Source organism: Cherax quadricarinatus, chromosome 23 (genome assembly GCF_038502225.1).
Source record: "Cherax quadricarinatus isolate ZL_2023a chromosome 23, ASM3850222v1, whole genome shotgun sequence".
NCBI classification, from domain to species: domain Eukaryota; kingdom Metazoa; phylum Arthropoda; class Malacostraca; order Decapoda; family Parastacidae; genus Cherax; species Cherax quadricarinatus.
In genome coordinates, this window is record NC_091314.1 from 18,954,023 (window position 1) to 18,972,926 (window position 18,904).

The 18,904-nt window shown below is 43.0% G+C and overlaps 1 protein-coding gene across 2 annotated transcripts in view; it reads left to right on the plus strand.

The window, feature by feature from the left end:
• LOC128685746 (tyrosine-protein phosphatase 10D-like) overlaps window positions 1–18,904 on the plus strand; it is a 506,322-nt gene that overhangs the window by 238,535 nt on the left and 248,883 nt on the right. For both annotated transcript variants that reach the window (XM_070087994.1, XM_053772367.2), the window contains exon 4: window positions 14,509–14,612. In XM_070087994.1, the coding sequence (XP_069944095.1) occupies window positions 14,509–14,612 (104 nt within the window). The remainder of the gene's footprint in view (window positions 1–14,508; window positions 14,613–18,904) is intronic.

Below are 18,904 nucleotides of genomic sequence, written 5' to 3' on the forward strand. Positions count from 1 at the left end.
TAGTATAACTAGACCATCCAGGAGACTAACCTCAGTATTCACTAGTATAACTAGACCATCCAGGAGACTAACCTCAGTATTCACCAGTATAACTAGACCATCCAGGAGACTAACCTCAGTATTCACTAGTATAACTAGACCATCCAGGAGACTAACCTCAGTATTCACTAGTATAACTAGACCATCCAGGAGACTAACCTCAGTATTCACTAGTATAACTAGACCATCCAGGAGGCTAACCTCAGTATTCACTAGTATAACTAGAAAAAGTTAGCATATGAGAAGTTTTTACAAAGTAGAAGTGATGCAAGGAGGGAAGAGTATATGGAGAAAAAGAGAGAGGTTAAGAGAGTGGTGAAGCAATGTAAAAAGAGAGCAAATGAGAGAGTGGGTGAGATGTTATTAACAAATTTTGTTGAAAATAAGAAAAAGTTTTGGAGTGAGATTAAGAAGTTAAGAAAGCCTAGAGAACAAATGGATTTGTCAGTTAAAAATAGGAGAGGAAAGTTATTAAATGGAGAGTTAGAGGTATTGGGAAGATGGAGGGAATATTTTGAGGAATTGTTAAATGTTGATGAAGATAGGGAAGCTGTGATTTCGTGTATAGGGCAAGGAGGAGCAACATCTTGTAGGAGTGAGGAAGAGCCAGTTGTGAGTGTGGGGGAAGTTCGTGAGGCAGTAGGTAAAATGAAAGGGGGTAAGGCAGCTGGGATTGATGGGATAAAGATAGAAATGTTAAAAGCAGGTGGGGATGTAGTTTTGGAGTGGTTGGTGCAATTATTTAATAAATGTATGGAAGAGGGTAAGGTACCTAGGGATTGGCAGAGAGCATGCATAGTTCCTTTGTATAAAGGCAAAGGGGATAAAAGAGAGTGCAAAAATTATAGGGGGATAAGTCTGTTGAGTATACCTAGCAAAGTGTATGGTAGAGTTATTATTGAAAGAATTAAGAGTAAGACGGAGAATAGGATAGCAGATGAACAAGGAGGCTTTAGGAAAGGTTGGGGGTGTGTGGACCAGGTGTTTACAGTGAAACATATAAGTGAACAGTATTTAGATAAGGCTAAAGTGGTCTTTGTGGCATTTATGGATTTGGAAAAGGCGTATGACAGGGTGGATAGGGGGGCAATATGGCAGATGTTGCAGGTGTATGGTGTAGGAGGTAGGTTACTGAAAGCAGTGAAGAGTTTTTACGAGGATAGTGAGGCTCAAGTTAGAGTATGTAGGAAAGAGGGAAATTATTTCCCAGTAAAAGTAGGCCTTAGACAAGGATGTGTGATGTCACCGTGGTCGTTTAATATATTTATAGATGGGGTTGTACGAGAAGTAAATGCGAGGGTCTTGGCAAGAGGCGTGGAGTTAAAAGATAAAGAATCACACATAAAGTGGGAGTTGTCACAGTTGCTCTTTGCTGATGACACTGTGCTCTTGGGAGATTCTGAAGAGAAGTTGCAGAGATTGGTGGATGAATTTGGTAGGGTCTGCAAAAGATGAAAATTGAAAGTGAATACAGGAAAGAGTAAGGTTATGAGGATAACAAAAAAGATTAGGTGATGAAAGATTGGATATCAGATTGGAGGGAGAGAGTATGGAGGAGGTGAATGTATTCAGATATTTGGGAGTGGACGTGTCAGCGGATGGGTCTATGAAAGATGAGGTGAATCATAGAATTGATGAGGGGAAAAGGGTGAGTGGTGCACTTAGGAGTCTGTGGAGACAAAGTACTTTGTCCTTGGAGGCAAAGAGGGGAATGTATGAGAGTATAGTTTTACCAACGCTCTTATATGGGTATGAAGCATGGGTGATGAATGTTGCAGCGAGGAGAAGGCTGGAGGCAGTGGAGATGTCATGTCTGAGAGCAATGTGTGGTGTGAATATAATGCAGAGAATTCGTAGTTTGGAAGTTAGGAGGAGGTGCGGGATTACCAAAACTGTTGTCCAGAGGGCTGAGGAAGGGTTGTTGAGGTGGTTCGGACATGTAGAGAGAATGGAGCGAAACAGAATAACTTCAAGAGTGTATCAGTCTGTAGTGGAAGGAAGGCGGGGTAGGGGTCGGCCTAGAAAAGGTTGGAGGGAGGGGGTAAAGGAGGTTTTGTGTGCGAGGGGCTTGGACATCCAGAAGGCATGCGTGAGCGTGTTTGATAGGAGTGAATGGAGACAAATGGTTTTTAATACTTGACGTGCTGTTGGAGTGTGAGCAAAGTAACATTTATGAAGGGGTTCAGGGAAACCGGCAGGCCGGACTTGAGTCCTGGAGATGGGAAGTACAGTGCCTGCACTCTGAAGGAGGGGTGTTAATGTTGCAGTTTAAAAACTGTAGTGTAAAGCACCCTTCTGGCAAGACAGTGATGGAGTGAATGATGGTGTAAGGTTTTCTTTTTCGGGCCACCCTGCCTTGGTGGGAATCGGCCAGTGTGATAATAAAAAAAAATAATAATAATAACTAGAACATCCAGGAGACTAACCTCAGTATTCACCAGTATAACTAGACCATCCAGGAGACTAACCTCAGTATTCACTAGTATAACTAGACCATCCAGGAGACTAACCTCAGTATTCACTAGCATAACTAGACCATCCAGGAGACTAACCTCAGTATTCACCAGTATAACTAGACCATCCAGGAGGCTAACCTCAGTATTCACTAGTATAACTAGACCATCCAGGAGACTAACCTCAGTATTCACTAGTATAACTAGACCATCCAGGAGACTAACCTCAGTATTCACTAGTATAACCAGACCATCCAGGAGACTAACCTCAGTATTCACTAGTATAACTAGACCATCCAGGAGACTAATCTCAGTATTCACTAGTATAACTAGACCATCCAGGAGACTAACCTCAGTATTCACTAGTATAACTAGACCATCCAGGAGACTAACCTCAGTATTCACTAGTATAACTAGACAATCCAGGAGACTAACCTCAGTATTCACTAGTATAACTAGACCATCCAGGAGGCTAACCTCAGTATTCACTAGTATAACTAGACCATCCAGGAGACTAACCTCAGTATTCACTAGTATAACTAGACCATCCAGGAGTCGAACCTCAGTATTCACTAGTATAACTAGACCATCCAGGAGACTAACCTCAGTATTCACTAGTATAACTAGACCATCCAGGAGACTAACCTCAGTATTCACTAGTATATCTAGACCATCCAGGAGACTAACCTCAGTATTCACTAGTATAACTAGACCATCCAGGAGTCGAACCTCAGTATTCACTAGTATAACTAGACCATCCAGGAGACTAACCTCAGTATTCACTAGTATAACTAGACCATCCAGGAGACTAACCTCAGTATTCACCAGTATAACTAGACCATCCTGGAGGCTAACGTCAGTATTCACCAGTATAACTAGACTATCCAGGAGACTAACCTCATTATTCACTAGTATAACTAGACCATCCAGGAGGCTAACCTCAGTATTCACTAGTATAACTAGACCATCCAGGAGACTAACCTCAGTATTCACTAGTATATCTAGACCATCCAGGAGACTAACCTCAGTATTCACTAGTATAACTAGACCATCCAGGAGACTAACCTCAGTATTCACTAGTATAACTAGACTATCCAGGAGACTAACCTCAGTATTCACTAGTATAACTAGACTATCCAGGAGACTAACCTCAGTATTCACTAGTATAACTAGACCATCCAGGAGGCTAACCTCAGTATTCACTAGTATAACTAGACCATCCATGTGACTAACCTCAGTATTCACTAGTATAACTAGACCATCCAGGAGACTAACCTCAGTATTCACTAGTATAACTAGACTATCCAGGAGACTAACCTCAGTATTCACTAGTATAACTAGACCATCCAGGAGGCTAACCTCAGTATTCACTAGTATAACTAGACCATCCATGTGACTAACCTCAGTATTCACTAGTATAACTAGACCATCCAGGAGACTAACCTCAGTATTCACTAGTATAACTAGACCATCCAGGAGACTAACCTCAGTATTCACTAGTATAACTAGACCATCCAGGAGACTAACCTCAGTATTCACCAGTATAACTAGACCATCCAGGAGACTAACCTCAGTATTCACCAGTATAACTAGACCATCCAGGAGACTAACCTCAGTATTCACCAGTATAACTAGACCATCCAGGAGACTAACCTCAGTATTCATCAGTATAACCAGACCATCCAGGAGACTAACCTCAGTATTCACTAGTATAACTAGACCATCCAGGAGACTAACCTCAGTATTCACCAGTATAACTAGACCATCCAGGAGACTAACCTCAGTATTCACCAGTATAACTAGACCATCCAGGAGACTAACCTCAGTATTCACCAGTATAACTAGACCATCCAGGAGGCTAACCTCAGTATTCACCAGTATAACTAGACCATCCAGGAGGCTAACCTCAGTATTCACCAGTATAACTAGACCATCCAGGAGGCTAACCTCAGTATTCACCAGTATAACTAGACCATCCAGGAGGCTAACCTCAGTATTCACCAGTATAACTAGATCATCCAGGAGACTAACCTCAGTATTCACCAGTATAACTAGACCATCCAGGAGACTAACCTCAGTATTCACTAGTATAACTAGACCATCCAGGAGACTAACCTCAGTATTCACTAGTATAACTAGACCATCCAGGAGACTAACCTCAGTATTCACTAGTATAACTAGACCGTCCAGGAGACTAATCTCAGTATTCACTAGTATAACTAGACCATCCAGGAGACTAACCTCAGTATTCACTAGTATAACTAGACCATCCAGGAGACTAACCTCAGTATTCACTAGTATAACTAGACCGTCCAGGAGACTAATCTCAGTATTCACTAGTATAACTAGACCATCCAGGAGGCTAACCTCAGTATTCACTAGTATAACTAGACCATCCAGGAGACTAACCTCAGTATTCACTAGTATAACTAGACCATCCTGGAGGCTAACCTCAGTATTCACTAGTATAACTAGACCATCCAGGAGACTAACCTCAGTATTCACCAGTATAACTAGACCATCCAGGAGACTAACCTCAGTATTCACCAGTATAACTAGACCATCCAGGAGACTAACCTCAGTATTCACTAGTATAACTAGACCATCCAGGAGACTAACCTCAGTATTCACCGGTATAACTAGACCATCCAGGAGACTACCCTCAGTATTCACTAGTATAACTAGACCATCCAGGAGACTAACCTCAGTATTCACCAGTATAACTAGACCATCCAGGAGACTAACCTCAGTATTCACCAGTATAACTAGACCATCCAGGAGACTAACCTCAATATTCACCAGTATAACTAGACCATCCAGGAGACTAACCTCAGTATTCACTAGTATAACTAGACCATCCAGGAGACTACCCTCAGTATTCACCAGTATAACTAGACCATCCAGGAGACTACCCTCAGTATTCACTAGTATAACTAGACCATCCAGGAGACTACCCTCAGTATTCACTAGTATAACTAGACCATCCAGGAGACTAACCTCAGTATTCACTAGTATAACTAGACCATCCAGGAGACTAACCTCAGTATTCACTAGTATAACTAGACCGTCCAGGAGACTAATCTCAGTATTCACTAGTATAACTAGACCATCCAGGAGACTAACCTCAGTATTCACTAGTATAACTAGACCATCCAGGAGACTAACCTCAGTATTCACTAGTATAACTAGACCGTCCAGGAGACTAATCTCAGTATTCACTAGTATAACTAGACCATCCAGGAGGCTAACCTCAGTATTCACTAGTATAACTAGACCATCCAGGAGACTAACCTCAGTATTCACTAGTATAACTAGACCATCCTGGAGGCTAACCTCAGTATTCACTAGTATAACTAGACCATCCAGGAGACTAACCTCAGTATTCACCAGTATAACTAGACCATCCAGGAGACTAACCTCAGTATTCACCAGTATAACTAGACCATCCAGGAGACTAACCTCAGTATTCACTAGTATAACTAGACCATCCAGGAGACTAACCTCAGTATTCACCGGTATAACTAGACCATCCAGGAGACTACCCTCAGTATTCACTAGTATAACTAGACCATCCAGGAGACTAACCTCAGTATTCACCAGTATAACTAGACCATCCAGGAGACTAACCTCAGTATTCACCAGTATAACTAGACCATCCAGGAGACTAACCTCAATATTCACCAGTATAACTAGACCATCCAGGAGACTAACCTCAGTATTCACTAGTATAACTAGACCATCCAGGAGACTACCCTCAGTATTCACCAGTATAACTAGACCATCCAGGAGACTACCCTCAGTATTCACTAGTATAACTAGACCATCCAGGAGACTACCCTCAGTATTCACTAGTATAACTAGACCATCCAGGAGACTACTTCAACCTCAGTATTCACCAGTATAACTAGACCATCCAGGAGACTAACCTCAGTATTCACCAGTATAACTAGACCATCCAGGAGACTAACCTCAGTATTCCCCAGTGTGGCATGCAAAGAGTACGTAACCTTTATTCGGCGCATGGACACACCCTCATTTACAGGCTATCTCCCCCAACCAGCGAACCAGGTTGCTAAGAGTTGATGATGGGGCCCCATCGTTCAACTAGTGACCAGGTTCTAGCCAATAAGAAGGTGGGATTGACAATCGCAGAGGTTATGTGGATACCGCTCTCCTGTCTGCCCTTGTCATTCCCACTCTAGAGCTGGTTGAAGCACGGTCTGCTATCTTGTGGCTTCTATTTCTGCCTTGCTTACCGTGGAGTGCACTATATTTATCACTGTACATAGTGTACATATTGCTGTTATAATTGGTGAAGGATAATATAAGTCTAAACTTTTTCTACTGTGTTTATTTGCTCCCATTACACCTGGGATAACAGGCCATTTGAAATCCTAGGTTGTAATATGGGTAGCCTGTCCGAGAGCTGGACTTAGAGAAACGGTTGAGCTTAGGGTGAAGCTTGTAGCAGGAACATTGTGTAGCTTGCTGTTTCGCTTCGCTTTACAAATTTTGCGTGTCAGTTGCTTATGATCAGCCTTGCTATTGTGTGATCGTTCAACAGCTCGCTACTAGCTTGTTCAGTGTGCTCGCTTCGCTACGGTCAATCTTGTGTGCAGTCGGCTTTGCTTGTATGCGTATTCTGCAATCGTACTGTGCATAGCTAAGCGTGTTCTGCAAATTAACGTGTTACGTTGGGGTATTCGTACTGTGCATAGCGAATAACTTATGCCACCTAGACGAGTCAGACGCCTGGTGTCGGCATATACTTTGCATAATCTACCTAAATTGTCCCTACAGCGTTGTTGGCAAATTGCTCGTTCCATTGGCATTCCCTATAAACGCACTCTTACAGCTGCGCAACTGCGTTCACTTATTGCTGACATACTTATTGAAGAAGAGATGGCACATCAGACTCCTCCCTCTACGGGAGCTAGGGCAAAAACTACTATGTTCTCGCAGGAGGAAGATGATACACCTACGGAGCAAAATGGTCAGTATAGTGCACATGGGTTGTCTCAGGGTGAATCAGCGTCGTTGGCACTTCAGCTGGCAAAAATCAATCTTGAGCAAACTAGGGAACAGAGAGCATTCGCAAGGGAAGAATTTGATAGGGAAAGAGAAAGGAGGCAGTTTTCGCATTCTGTAAACGATTTCAGTTTACAAAAAGCAGTACAGCTTGTTCCCCGCTTCAATGAGGCCGAACCAGAGCAATTTTTCGAAAGCTTCGAAAATCAGGCTCGAGCCTTGAGGTGGCCGGAACAGCACTGGGCAGCGTTGGTTCATACAGCATTATTGGGTAAGGCACAGGAATTTACGTCGGTATTAACTGACGCTGAATTCTCTGATTATCAAGTAGTGAAGACCACAGTGTTGGGAGCATATACATGTATCCCAGCTAAATATCGTAAGACCTTCAAATTGAACAGGCGGCAGCTTGGTCAATCCCTGGTGGACTTTGTGAGACAGCAAACCAAAGCTTTTACCAGCTGGTATAAAGCGAGTGGTGTCTCTAACTTTGAGGAGCTGGTGCAGCTTATTCTGATTGATAACCTGCTGGAGTCTGTGGGACCAGAGGTTCGTGTCTTTCTGCAGGATCGTGACTTAACCACTGCATTGGAGGCGGCCAGGTTGGCTGATACCTTCGAAACGAACCGCTCCTTGTCCGAGCGGTCCCGTCTCTCTTTTCAACAGTCTGGCGTGAGCAGAGATCGACAACATTGGAGAATGAAGTGCCAGCCGGAGGGAGAGCGTCTACGACATCCAACCAAGTCACCTGGTGAGCCACGCTTCTCAACATATGGTCCCCCTGCGGAGAGGCAAACTACTTATGGAGCATCTCGACAACAATATCCAGAGAGGCACCAGCCAGAACGACACCACTTGCAACGTCATCAGGGAGTAAAGGGCAAGCCTGTCGTCTGCTTCAGGTGTAATAAAGTAGGTCATATCAGTTCCAACTGCCCCCAAAAACCTCAACCCATCGGGAAAATCTCTAATATCCCTAGTAACATGTCCCCTAGAGAAGTAGAAAAAGGTATGGCCCCTTATTATTGCGAAAGTCTTATTTCCCTTCAGGAAAACTCAGAACCAACTAAAGTAAATACCTTTAGAGATACTGGAGCATATTGCTCACTTGTCAGAGAAGGAATATTACCCCTTTCAGAGAATACTTCCTTGAATTCCTCAGTTTTATTGGAAGCCTATGGAGGAACTATATATTCTGTTCCTTTGCATAAAATTTATGTACAGTGCAAATATTACACTGGGTACTTGACTGTAGGTATCTCAAAAGGATTTCCCATGAAAAATGCCATGTTATTACTGGGTAATAACATTACTACTGTTACTTCGTGTCCTGAACCTATAATGATTAATGCTTCTCCAGTGTTGGCCATAACTCGGGCAACATCCCAAGGGTTGTCTGGGGAGAATGTTGACCTATCCTTGGACGACTCCGATCTCGGAATAGCCACGTTGTTTTATGAGACACACCGGCCGGAGTCTCGTAAATCAAGTGAACAGACCCCGATCAAGCCTTCCTATTCCCAGGTTGCAGGATTGCCAGATGTCTCTGTTTCCATGCCCGAGGGACTGTCCTTCCGGGAGGAACAACGTAAGGACCCTTCGTTAAAATTCACTTTTGAGGCAGCCATGGGTAAATCCTCTTTGGGTCATCCAGTCAAGTATGAAGTTAAAAATGATTATTTGGTATGCACTGAGACTGGTAAGGAGACAGAGGGCCGGCAATTATACGACAGGTTAGTGGTTCCAACCAAGTATAGACCTCAGATATTAAATATAGCTCATAATACGTCATCAGGAGGTCACTTAGGAATTACAAAAACCTTGTATAGAATCACAAAAGAATTTTATTGGCCAACATTAAAGAAAGATGTGAAGAATCATATTAGGTGTTGCCGAGAATGTCAGCAAGTTGGAAAACCTGGACATTCTATTAAACCTGCACCTCTCCAACCCATACCTGCTGATGGAGAACCTTTTGCAGATTTAATTATAGATTGTGTAGGTCCACTACCTAAGTCAAAGTCTGGAAATCAGTATTTATTTACAATTATGGATAAAGTAACCAGATATCCTGAAGCGATCCCAATGCGTAGTATCAATACTAAAGCTATTCTCAAAGCTTTAACAAAATTCATTTCTTGTTTTGGCATTCCTAAAACTATACAAAGTGAACGAGGTCACAATTACAGATGCTTACCCTCTTCCTCGTCTGGATGACGTAATTGACTTTGTGGGTAAGGCTACTTTTGTGTCCAAATTAGATCTCCTTAAAGGTTACTATCAGGTACCTTTGACAGATAAGGCGAAGGAAATCTCTGCCTTCGTAATTCCAGGAGGTCATTATCAGTATACAGTTACCCCCTTCGGAATGAAAAATTCCCCCTCTTCATTCCAGAAACTCATCCATCAGGCTATTAAAGGACTTGAAGGCACGGCAGCATACCTAGATGATATTGTTGTGGTGTCTGATACTTGGGATCAACACCTACTTAGACTTAAAGCTCTGTTTGAAACCTTTAAGAATTCCCAATTAACAGTTAATTTGTCTAAATCTTCCTTTGGCCAGGCCACTATCACTTTTCTAGGCCATGAAGTAGGTAGTGGTAATGTTGCACCTAAACTTGCTAAAGTTCTTTCGATTAAAGATTATCCAGTTCCTCATGATAGGAAATCTCTTCAACGTTTCCTAGGCATGATAGGATTTTACAGAAGATTCTGTAAGAATTTCTCAGATATTGTAGCCCCTCTTACCTCTCTTACCAGTCATAAAGTTCCCTTTAATTGGACGTCAGATTGTAACACTGCTTTTAATAAAGCAAAAAGATTATTGTGCTCTGCACCCATTCTCCTGTCTCCAGACTTCTCCAAACCTTTTTCATTACAGGTTGATGCTTGTGAGTCTGGGGTTGGGGCGGTACTATTACAAATCGGGAACAAGGAGTTGCAGCCTGTAGCATACTTTTCAGCTAAGTTCCAGCCACATCAGAGAGCTTACTCTACCATTGAAAAAGAAGCCCTCGCGCTGGTAATGGCTTTGGAGCATTTCGATGTTTATGTGGGCCAGACATCGCAGGTGGTCACAGTCTACAGTGATCACAACCCGTTAGTCTATCTCCAAGCCATGAAGAATCACAACACAAGGCTTATGCGTTGGACGCTCAGGCTGCAGCCCTATAACTTCAAAATTCGTTACATTGCCGGCAAAGAAAATGTGTTGGCAGACTCTTTGTCAAGAGTCTAGTTTAATATTTTATTTAGGTTAGGATGTATTTGTGGTAACCCCCCTTTCAAGCTCTTTTTTTTTATCCCCTGATGTGGGGTTTTTTTTTTAGTGAGGGGATACGGGCTACCGTCCGCTTGTATCTTGGACCTATGTTGGCCTATCTGACTGCTGTCTCACTCTGAGTTTAGGGTTTGGCTTTTGGTCACTAGGAAAGCTGAGCTCTATCTAAGAGTGGGATGGTGGAGAGGATAGGCGGTCCCATTATTTTGTGCCATGGCGGCACGGTTACCACTGGGAGGTGGCAGCCTAATCCTGAGCCTTCTCGGGGGTGGGGGTGTGGCATGCAAAGAGTACGTAACCTTTATTCGGCGCATGGACACACCCTCATTTACAGGCTATCTCCCCCAACCAGCGAACCAGGTTGCTAAGAGTTGATGATGGGGCCCCATCGTTCAACTAGTGACCAGGTTCTAGCCAATAAGAAGGTGGGATTGACAATCGCAGAGGTTATGTGGATACCGCTCTCCTGTCTGCCCTTGTCATTCCCACTCTAGAGCTGGTTGAAGCACGGTCTGCTATCTTGTGGCTTCTATTTCTGCCTTGCTTACCGTGGAGTGCACTATATTTATCACTGTACATAGTGTACATATTGCTGTTATAATTGGTGAAGGATAATATAAGTCTAAACTTTTTCTACTGTGTTTATTTGCTCCCATTACACCTGGGATAACAGGCCATTTGAAATCCTAGGTTGTAATACCCAGTATAACTAGACCATCCAGGAGACTAACCTCAGTATTCACTAGTATAACTAGACCATCCAGGAGACTAACCTCAGTATTCCCCAGTATAACTAGACCATCCAGGAGACTAACCTCAGTATTCACTAGTATAACTAGACCATCCAGGAGACTAACCTCAGTATTCCCCAGTATAACTAGACCATCCAGGAGACTAACCTCAGTATTCACTAGTATAACTAGACCATCCAGGAGACTACCCTCAGTATTCACTAGTATAACTAGACCATCCAGGAGACTACTTCAACCTCAGTATTCACCAGTATAACTAGACCATCCAGGAGACTAACCTCAGTATTCACCAGTATAACTAGACCATCCAGGAGACTAACCTCAGTATTCACTAGTATAACTAGACCATCCAGGAGACTAACCTCAGTATTCACCAGTATAACTAGACCATCCAGGAGACTAACCTCAGTATTCACCAGTATAACTAGACCATCCAGGAGACTAACCTCAATATTCACCAGTATAACTAGACCATCCAGGAGACTAACCTCAGTATTCACCAGTATAACTAGACCATCCAGGAGACTAACCTCAATATTCACCAGTATAACTAGACCATCCAGGAGACTAACCTCAGTATTCACCAGTATAACTAGACCATCCAGGAGGCTAACCTCAGTATTCACCAGTATAACTAGACCATCCAGGAGACTAACCTCAGTATTCACTAGTATAACTAGACCATCCAGGAGACTAACCTCAGTATTCACTAGTATAACTAGACCATCCAGGAGACTAACCTCAGTATTCACTAGTATAACTAGACCATCCAGGAGACTAACCTCAGTATTCACCAGTATAACTAGACCATCCAGGAGACTAACCTCAGTATTCACTAGTATAACTAGACCATCCAGGAGACTACTTCAACCTCAGTATTCACCAGTATAACTAGACCATCCAGGAGACTAACCTCAGTATTTACTAGTATAACTAGACCATCCAGGAGACTACTTCAACCTCAGTATTCACCAGTATAACTAGACCATCCAGGAGACTAACCTCAGTATTCACCAGTATAACTAGACCATCCAGGAGACTAACCTCAGTATTCCCCAGTATAACTAGACCTTCCAGGAGACTAACCTCAGTATTCACCAGTATAACTAGACCATCCAGGAGACTAACCTCAGTATTCACTAGTATAACTAGACCATCCAGGAGACTAACCTCAGTATTCCCCAGTATAACTAGACCTTCCAGGAGACTAACCTCAGTATTCCCCAGTATAACTAGACCTTCCAGGAGACTAACCTCAGTATTCACCAGTATAACTAGACCATCCAGGAGACTAACCTCAGTATTCACCAGTATAACTAGACCATCCAGGAGACTAACCTCAGTATTCCCCAGTATAACTAGACCTTCCAGGAGACTAACCTCAGTATTCACCAGTATAACTAGACCATCCAGGAGACTAACCTCAGTATTCACTAGTATAACTAGACCATCCAGGAGACTAACCTCAGTATTCCCCAGTATAACTAGACCTTCCAGTAGACTAACCTCAGTATTCCCCAGTATAACTAGACCTTCCAGGAGACTAACCTCAGTATTCACCAGTATAACTAGACCATCCAGGAGACTAACCTCAGTATTTACTAGTATAACTAGACCATCCAGGAGACTACTTCAACCTCAGTATTCACCAGTATAACTAGACCATCCAGGAGACTAACCTCAGTATTCACCAGTATAACTAGACCATCCAGGAGACTAACCTCAGTATTCACTAGTATAACTAGACCATCCAGGAGACTAACCTCAGTATTCACTTGTATAACTAGACCATCCAGGAGACTAACCTCAGTATTCACCAGTATAACTAGACCATCCAGGAGACTAATCTCAGTATTCACCAGTATAACTAGACCATCCAGGAGACTAACCTCAGTATTCACCAGTATAAGTAGACCATCCAGGAGACTAACCTCAGTATTCACTAGTATAACTAGACCATCCAGGAGACTAACCTCAGTATTCACCAGTATAACTAGACCATCCAGGAGACTAACCTCAGTATTCACCAGTATAACTAGACCATCCAGGAGACTAACCTCAGTATTCACTAGTATAACTAGACCATCCAGGAGACTAACCTCAGTATTCACCAGTATAACTAGACCATCCAGGAGACTAACCTCAGTATTCACCAGTATAACTAGACCATCCAGGAGACTAACCTCAGTATTCACCAGTATAACTAGACCATCCAGGAGACTAACCTCAGTATTCACTAGTATAACTAGACCATCCAGGAGACTAACCTCAGTATTCACTAGTATAACTAGACCATCCAGGAGACTAACCTCAGTATTCACCAGTATAACTAGACCATCCAGGAGACTAACCTCAGTATTCCCCAGTATAACTAGACCATCCAGGAGACTAACCTCAGTATTCACCAGTATAACTAGACCATCCAGGAGACTAACCTCAGTATTCACTAGTATAACTAGACCATCCAGGAGACTACTTCAACCTCAGTATTCACAACATTTGTATCTAAAACAACTATATGTAACTTTTTTAATTAATTTAAAAACAATCATGGGATTAGTGCTTCCAAAGACAAAATTTTGGAAGTAATCAAAGAATGTGCTCTGGGTAATTACTTTGCATAATTATTTTTCCCTGAGTTTTGCCAGGAGTATCGTACTCGTAATATTGGTAATTACTTCAGGTCATTATCTTATAGATATTGATGGGCGATTTACATGTGCATTTCTAGGAGGGATTAATCTAAGGGCTGATTTGTTTTTCTAGACGCAAGGGTGATTACCTTAGTTAATATTTAGCTTAGTTACATTTCTTGGTAATCGCCTTGTATAATGATTACAGTTGTCATAGCTGTAAGAATAAGTAATCACCCCATAGTAGTTATTTTAGGTATTGACATGGTTACTTTTCAAGTAATAAGAGTTAGGAAGAATAACTTGTGTTTGTTGTTAAGGTCCCAACGCCCCGGGTCGCTTCATCGTGTGGTACAGGAATGAGACTACCATGTTAGTGCTGTGGCAGCCACCATACCCTGCTGGTATATACTCTCACTACCGGGTAAGTACGCACTTCCACTCTCCACACTTTAAACCTAATAAACTAACAATCTCTCTCTCTCTCTCTCTCTCTCTCTCTCTCTCTCTCTCTCTCTCTCTCTCTCTCTCTCTCTCTCTCTCCTCTCTCTCCTCTCTCTCTCTCTCTCTCTCTCTCTCTCTCTCTCTCTCTCTCTCTCTCTCTCTCTCTCTCTCTCTCTCTCTCTCTCTCTCTCTCTCTCTCTCTCTCTCTGTTGATAAACAAAATACTATACTGTATATCACTGGCGTGAATACTTCCCTATTTGCCTTATCACGTAGTTAGTTTTTTACGATCATTATCTTGTGTGGTTGTGGAGTAGCTCTGGTTCAGTTTTCTCTTTTAACCAGATAAAGACTTCTAATTATCTTCCAGCTTCCTTTCTTGACCATGTATTTTAATTTCTAGATATTGTTTCTCTGTTCTTGCTGCTTTATATTCTTTGAATTAGTCGCCATCTTGTCTGTTTCTTCGGCTTCTTTGCATTCCTGGTTGAACTGTCAGCTGTATTTCTTGGTTTTGTTTATCTTCAAACTTGGTATCAGACTTTCCTTTACTTCTTGGCACCATTTTTTTTTTTGTGCTGCTTCGCTTTCCAGGTCCCTTTTCCTTTTCATTTCTCCCAGGTTTCTTATGCTGTGGTCTGTTTTCTGTTGTTTATTTCATTGTTTCTTCATTCCCAGTTCCACCAGGTGTGTAAAATTTACTTTTGCATGATAACAGGAGCCACTGTTTCCTTGTAGTTTATTTCATCTGTTATGTTCGTTTAGTGTAAAATCTAGATGATGTTTTGCCGGCTCATCTCTGCCTACTTACACTTGAGAGTTTCTTTACACGAGTAGTAACAGCTTGACAAAGCTCCTTGAGAGCGAAACATTGCCACAGTAAAAGTTCACATTAGCTGCATCTGTGTCCTTTTAACTAATATTTTTTTTTCCATTGGCCTCCTATTGTTTGGTGGGGAGTTATATTCTAGCGCCATTACACGTGTGTGTGTGTGTGTGTCTGTGTGTTATTGTTTGGTGGGGAGTTATATTCTAGCGCCATTACACGTGTGTGTGTGTGTGTGTGTGTGTGTGTGTGTGTGTGTGTGTGTGTGTGTGTGTGTGTGTGTGTGTGTTATTGTTTGGTGGGGAGTTATATTCTAGCGCCATTACACGTGTGTGTTTGTGTGTATGTGTGTGTGTGTGCTATTGTTTGGTGGGGAGTTATATTCTAGCGCCACCATTACACGTGTGTGTTTGTGTGTGTTCCTGAGCTTTGTCATATCTCGTCTTAAAGCTATGTATGGTTCCTGCCTCCACTACATCACTTGCTAGGCTATTCCACTTCCTGACGACTCTGTGACTGAAGAAATACTTCCTAACATCCGTGTGACCCGTCTGAGTCTTCAGCTTCCAATTGTGACCCCTTGTTTCTGTGTCCCCTCTCTGGAACATCCTGTCTCCGTCCACCTTATTTATTCCATGCAGTATTTTGTATATCGTTATCATGTCTCCTCTGACCCTCCTGTCCTCCAGTGTTGTAAGGCCGATTTCCCTCAGCCTTTCTTAGTAGGACATTCCCCTGAGCTCCGGAACTAGCCTTGTTGCAAACCTTTGTACTTTAATTTCTTGACGTGCTTGACCAGGTGTGGGTTCCAAACTGGTGCTGCATACTCCAGTATGGGCCTGACGTACACAGTGTACAGTGTCTTCAACGATTCCTTACTAAGGTATCTGAATGCTATTCTCAGGTTTGCCAGGCACCCATATGCAGTTATCTGGTTGATGTGTGCTTCCGGAGACGTGCTCGGTGTTATGGTCACCTCAAGATCTTTCTCCTTGAGTGAGGTTTGCAGTCTTTGTCCGCCTAGCCTATACTCTGTCTGCGGTCTTCTTTGCCCTTCCCCAATCTTCATGACATTGCATTTGCATGTGTGTGTGTGTGTGTGTGTGTGTGTGTGTGTGTGTGTGTGTGTGTGTGTGTGTGCGTTTGTGTGTACTCACCTAATTGTGGTTGCAGGGGTCGATTCATAGCTCCTGGCCCCTCCTTCGACTGGTCATCACCAGGTCCACTCTGTCCCTGCTCCATGGGCTTTATCATGCCTATTCTTAAAGCTATGTGTGGTTCCTGCCTCCACTACCTCACTTTCCAGACTATTCCACTTTCTGACAACTTGACAACTGTGGCTGAAGAAATACTTCATCTGATTCTTCAACTTCCAATTGTGACCCCTTGTTGCTGTGTCCCATCTCTGGAACATCCTGTCTCTTTCCACCTTGTCGATTCCTCTCAGTATTTTATGTGGTTATAATGTCCCATCCTGTCCCTCCTGTCCTCCAGGATTCTTTTCCTTGAGTGAGATTTGTAGTCTTTGGCCCCCTAGACTGTACTCTGCGGTCTTCTTTGACCTTCCCCGATCTTCATGACTTTGCACTTGGTGAAGTTGAACTCTAGGAATTAGTTGCTGAACCAGGCCTGTCCAGATTTCTCTGTAGTTCTCCTTTATCCTCCGACTGAATTCTCCTCATTAACTCAAATCGTCTGTAAACAGGGATTTATCTGAGTCTATTCATTCCGTCGTGTCATTCACATATACCAGGAACAGCACCGGTCCTAGGACTGACCCCTGTGGAACCCCGCTCGTCACAGGCGCACACTCTGACACCTCATCACAGCAATATGTGTGTGTGTGTGTGTGTGTGTGTGTGTGTGTGTGTGTGTGTGTGTGTGTGTGTGTGTGTGTGTGTGTGTGTGTGTCTGTGTGTCTGTCTGTGTGTGTGTGTGTGTGCGCGCGCGCGCATGCGTGCGTGCGTGCGTGCATTTGATTTGGTGTGATCACTTCCCACGCTAGTGAGTCACGCAAACGCTGATGTTGCAGCTGTTACCACCACCATCAATATTGTCGACGTCACTATTAAAGCCACTGCTACTACTACCAAAACTACCATTAACCCGTGTAAATGCCATCTTTATGACAGCCAATGTACAACCATCTTTAATATAGTCATCTTCACCACAAACCCCTTGACCATCATTACCACCACTACAATAACAACTAACACTATATCAACTCATCCCATCCACTTAATAACAGTCTGTATTCCACTGTTATTATTATAATCAAAACTAAGCGCTAAACCCACCAGGATCACTAAGCTTCGATATTTCACTGTTGCTAAGACAGTCAAATGGGTGACTGTTCGCGAGCCTTAAACAGTGCTTATATGACTGTAGAGGACACTCGGTGGGTAACTTGTTCCAGTTTGTGCTTTAAATTTTTTATCGCCTCTATGTAATATTTAATTTATTGGCATTGTGATAAGTTATAATTAGCTAATTCCCCAATGGAAATAAGTTAGACAGTCCTCGATGACGCACTGACTTTCTTGGGGTATCCTGGGTGGCTAACCCTCCGGGGTTAAAAATCCGAACGAAATCTTATCTTATCTTATCTTAAAGAGATGACAGTGTAGCTTAACCAAACCTAAGTAATGTAAATCAAGAAATTAGCTGAAATCTTATGTAAGAAATCAAAGAATTTGCAAGGAGAGGTTGCTCAACCACAACCACTTCTCCACCACCATCACAAGCCCCGGTACCACTGCTTCAGTTATCACCTGGGTGATTGAAGTGGTGGTAGCGACCACAACCACCATTATTACCATCAGTGCCACTTTCACCACCACCACTGACACTACCACCATCATGGCTGTGTCCTGGGAAAGTGGGTGATCCGGTGTGTCCAGCAGACGAGCGGAGTCATAACCTCCTCTCTACCCTGCAACACCTCACGCTTACAAAAGTACAGATTTCGTCAGTGTGTTCTTTACATGTAGGTTAAGAATAACAGAGAGAGAGAGAGGGAGAGGGAGGGAGGGAGAGAGAGAGAGAGGGAGAGGGAGGGAGGGAGAGAGAGAGAGGGAGAGGGAGGGAGGGAGAGAGAGAGAGAGGGAGAGGGAGGGAGGGTGAGAGAGAGAGGGAGAGGGAGGGAGGGAGAGAGAGAGAGAGGGAGAGGGAGGGAGGGAGCGAGGGAGAGCACACATAACACTAGTGATTCTGCAACTCTCACTATAACTTGTGGTGTGCCGCTCACCCCAACTTGTATTTTCTTCTTTTATTCACTTTTTCTATCATTTTATTTTACTAATGTTCTCTCTCTCTCTCTCTCTCTCTCTCTCTCTCTCTCTCTCTCTCTCTCTCTCTCTCTCTGTTATTCTTAACCTACATGTAAAGAACACACTGACGAAATCTATACTTTTGTAAGCGTGGGCGGCGCTGCGGATATAATAATC